Source organism: Pinus tabuliformis, chromosome Q, assembly GCF_031772625.1.
Source record: "Pinus tabuliformis cultivar Carrire ecotype Pingquan chromosome Q, CPIR1, whole genome shotgun sequence".
Lineage (NCBI taxonomy): Eukaryota > Viridiplantae > Streptophyta > Pinopsida > Pinales > Pinaceae > Pinus > Pinus tabuliformis.
Window position 1 is genome coordinate 1,334,593,559 of NC_142296.1, and position 4,919 is coordinate 1,334,598,477.

General features: G+C 39.2%; 1 protein-coding gene across 1 annotated transcript; it reads right to left on the reverse strand.

The window, feature by feature from the left end:
- Nucleotides 1-300: 300 nt before the first annotated feature.
- On the reverse strand, nt 301-4,636 carry LOC149224773 (heat stress transcription factor A-2e-like). Its single transcript, XM_089386256.1, has 2 exons — nt 4,168-4,636; nt 301-2,305 (listed from the first exon to the last, which is right to left on the reverse strand). Exons 1-2 carry the CDS (start codon nt 4,384-4,386, stop codon nt 1,004-1,006), a joined length of 1,521 nt encoding a protein of 506 aa, XP_089242382.1. The 5' UTR covers nt 4,387-4,636; the 3' UTR covers nt 301-1,003.
- Nucleotides 4,637-4,919: the final 283 nt, after the last annotated feature.

The following is a 4,919-nucleotide window of genomic DNA, read 5'->3' on the forward strand; positions in this document are numbered from 1 at the left end:
CCTGGATTAGCAAACCACTCTTTATCAAATAGTCATAAACTAACTATTCAAACACTAATTAGCTAGTTAATTAACCAAGTAGCTTATTTAATTCCAGTTACTAAATTAATGTCCACAATGGCGCAACAAAGTTAAAACAATGCCATAGACAAAAACTTTTCTCATGGTATGCAACAGCTGCACAACATGAACAAATCTTCTCAAGTAACTCCTCAGTAACAATGGAAAGATACGCAACAATATTATGTCCCTGACATTCTAACACTAACTCCCCTGTTCATGTCAAAAAAGCCCACAACGTAAAAACCACATTCTTTCTATTAATTTCAAAGTAAAATAATATCCTCTAGCATGATAAGCCACATCTGAAACATTCAGATCAAAAAACATATAGGTACAGCATCAAATAACTCCTCATCCAAAGACAGTTGTTTGAAATTCTAAATGCTAGATGGAACTTATTACTGTAGCTTTCACAAAATTTGAAAATTCTGCTCGAATTTGATCACTAGGCTATAGGCATGACAGCTCATCATCATTTCCCAATTAGAAAGCATTTGTAACTCATATAATGGATGACATGAAACATTAACTAAACAGCCTCCAATACTACAGAGAAAATATTACAAGACATCCTGTAATCACTATGCACACATAAGGAGAGAAAGTTCTAATGTAGTGGATGGTTTTCAGAAAGGCTAATTGCATCAACAAACCTGAAGTCCTACTTGATTCCCAACTCATCCGCTGAAATAAGCAGCAATGCATTTTGGACGGAGTGATGCATAAAAAATTGATAGCATTCTGTTTCGCATATCTCTCGCAAGCATTTAACCGATATAACTAGTAGAATCTTGAAAGAAGCATCAAACAGAGCAACATAAGATACACCTAGAGGCTAGAACCCGCTGGTGTTCTTGAGAAACAATTAACTTTACTGGCATTCCTATATTCCCCTGTTGTTAGTGCCGCAGTCACTTCAATACTCATGCTTAATCTGATGTCAAAGATTTACTGATGATGCCAGTTGCCCCATCTGTAGTGTAAGTTGATCAAGATTCTCCTTTCTATTACAGAAATTGCTATATTCAGGTACAACATCATCTTGATCCTTACTACTCTCCTGACTCTCCGAATCAGTCCCCTCTGTGTCTATTGGCTGTGGACTCTCAGTAAGAAACTGTTCCCAAAACACATCATTGATCCGCTTCCTGGTTGTCTCAGCACCCATGCCTTTACCTGTCCCTCTGGCCTTACCATTAACTGAACCCTCCTGCACAGTAGTTTTTGCAGCACCATATTGCAATCTTACATCCATATCTATTGCTTCTGAATTCCCATCATTGCTACCCGTCTTAGATCCTATAAGACTTCTATTCTCAGGGCTGCCTGACTGGATAGCTTTTGTTGCATCATCTATTTTACTTAATTCAAGCGAAGAAGAGTGAGGACTCAAACTCAAGTTACATAGAATGTCAGATCGAAGGGACCCTACTAACCCTGCTGATGCTTGTATATCTTGTGATCTCAAAGATACGGACATTTCTGGCAACCTAGACGAGGAGTTCAAATCTGACAAAGCTGAAGATGTATAAATATCCGAAACCCCTAAAGGGACAGGCATATCAGGGAAACAAGGTTTTCCATGCATCTCTGTAATAGTTGGCCCTGAGGAGTGACTTTGGGGACTTCCACAATCCTTTGCTTTCTCATGAGCATCAACTGGAACAGCATCAAAAAAGTTTTTAAATGCATCAGCAGATGTTTCAAGCTTATCTGGAGAATCTCTGCTGAAAGCATCACTCTTACCAGGATCATATCTTACAATTTGGCTATTGGTACATCCATTTTCGCTAATCTCCAAGACCTCGTCATGTTTTGGCAGTCGTCTTTTCTTGTTTGTCGTAGCAATATGAGCAATCTTATCGTGATGTTGAACGAGCTGTGCTACAAAATTGGGGTTCTGCACAGCTTTAGCCAAGAATGCCATCATACGTTGTTGCCGTTGTTCCATCAGCTGCAATCGCTCTTCCAATGACTGCAGGTCAAATTCTGTACCCTGCTGGTGCTGCTTAAGTCTGACTAATTCCATCACCAACCCTTGTTTTTCCTGTCTAAGCTTCTCAGTCTCATCTTCAAGTTGTTTGATTTCCACACATGATCCTCCAGACAAACTCTCTCCTTTCTGCTGACTGTGGCTATGAACAGGCTTGCGCCTGTGAATGTTTTTCAACAAATGCCTATGACCTCGCAGAAACCCCTCATTTGCGAATTCCCAGCGTTCCGGATCAATTTTGTGAAAACCCTATTCAAATTTAAACATCCAAAACAATTGAAAAAGAGTCACATTAATAAAACAGTAATATGTAGCTTCCTATATGTAATCTCATGTCTGTTATGTTTCGTAATCTAATTGGCTGCCCCCAGCTACAGAAACCTCAGCTAACAGAAACCCCTTTTAAAAGGTACATTAGAGATTTGGATTATGCTGTTCACTCTGCTATGTTAGCTCTTCTGGAATGGGTTGGAAGACAAAGTAGAGCTTTGTACAGTAATTAATGTAATTTTTACAACTTGATAATATAAGACTCAGACAGTCAAAATTTAAACAAAGAAAAGAAAAGACAATATATCTATCTATGTTGTGCAGCTTCATGATAATCTGGTGCTTCGACATAGGTTTCATTGAATTATCATAAATGAAACAGTCGAAAGAACAATAAATGTTCCAAAGGGCCGTCAGTTCACCAGTGAGGTTGACTAAGAATCAAGTCATCTTCTAGGCTTACCTTCCTGCTGCGGTCTGTTCCGTTGATGTGATCTGGCATCAGTTTCAAAGCTATGTTATCAGAAAAAGGATTGGAAGCTAAAGGTTTTGGAGAGTAATCAATATGCACTGGGCAACAGAATAACACTCGGCAATAGAGTAATAAACGCTTTACAGATTGGAATATACATTGTTAGATCTAAATGTTTTTAGATCTAACAAGTGTATATCCCAATCTATAAAAAAAACTATCAAACATTTAGTAGTTTACTAGGAGATGTTTATTTTTTACCCTTTTGGAAATTAAGAAACATATCCCCATTCTCCTAACATATATTATGCATTTAAAATTGTTGCTCAATGTATTCATATGGTGTCAAGACCTACTCCCGGCATCTATTTTGCATGCAAAATTAATTCATAGTGTATGCTCAAAACCCCTCCCATCCCATAGTATGCACATAAAATTGATTAGCAATGTATTTTGAAGTGTCAAGATGAGAATGAAAATGAGAATGTACACAGAAGCGGAACAAGAAACAGATTTGCTAATCAAGCTTCTCATAAAATTTGTAGTTTCATAGGGATGAGGCTGGGTGCGTGTCTGAGGCAATGTTCAAAGAGATGAAACCAAGTGCAAGCCTTGAACAATTTTCAGAGGTACATGGTTGAGTGCAAATCTTAAGCTAATTGTAAAATAAGGAAGTCAGGTACAATCCTGGCGTGTTTTTGAAGAGATGAGATTAGATGCAAGTTCAGGTATCTTTCAAAGGGAAGAAATCAGATGCAAATCCTAGCCTATTCTTGAAGGAATGAGGTTGGGCACAAGTTCTGGGCAATATTAAAGGGGATGAGGTCGGCTGCGAGTCCGGGGCAATTTTTGAAGGAGCGAGAACAGGTGCATCTTGGATAATTTTTAAAGAGTCGCGGTTGAGTGTAAATTTTGAGCAATTTTCACAGGTATGAGACCAGATGCAAGTCCCAGGAAACTTTTCAAAGTAATGAGGCCAGGTGCAAGACCCCGTAACATTCAAATCTCAAAGTGATAAATCCCGAGCAATTTTCATAGGGGCAAGAACAGGTATGAGTGAGACTCGATTTTCCAAGGGATTAAACGGGGTGCAAGTTGCAAGCTATTTTCAAAGGGATTAGGGGCGGATGCAAGTTGCGGGCAATTTTCGAAGGGATGCAGCCAGGCCGCAAAATCTAGACAAATTTAAAACGATGATACCACGTGCAAGTCCCAGGCAATTTTGCCGGAATCGCTACCCTCGGACCTGCCATCTGAACCGCTCTTTTCATACACTCGACAAAATCAAAAACCCTCTACAAATACCAATACCCAAACATCCAATTTACTGTTCCAGGAAATTTAAACATTCATATATAGTCATACTCACATATGTATTCAGCTGCCTGACGAAGCTGGAGAAGTTGCTGTGCTTAAAGTAAGTGGGGAGGAGAACACGGGAGAATTCAGTGGGATTCCACACAATAAAACTGTTGCTTCCGGGGCTCCATGACACCATAGCATTCGTGGCCGGGTCGTCCACCATATCATACGTCTTCGTTAAGAAAGGGGGCGGCCCATTGCTGCTGCCGTTCTGTGAACCCTCCATCGCACGAAATCTATCAGAATTCTACACCAAACGGTATCCAATTCGCATCATTCGATCGGGTTCGAACCCGCGACTTCGCTTAAAGGAGCCTAATAGAATCGATTGAATCTAATGCCGTGGGGAATGGATGAAGGTCTGATTTTGCAGAGTGGAAATGAGAGTAGAAAATATAGACGACCGCACTAGAAACCCCGTTGACTGACCGGCCGCCTCGGCCGCGTTGTATTTAAAACGAAACGTTATCTAGCTTTCACTTTCCCGTTCCGTCATCGCGTGCTTCATCAAATAATCTCCATGCCGGCCATTTTTAGTCCTCTTGTCGTTTCGTTTGTGATCGTGTCGTAATTCCGTTTTAACTTCATATTCATTAAATCTTTATTTTGATCGTGTCGTAACTCCATTTTAACTCCATAATCATTAAATCTTTATTCTGATACAACAAATCTGAAAGTATAATTTTTTTTACCATCAAAATAATGAATATATATATTTATTTTTTTATTTATTATTATTAAAATATCATTATATTTTAT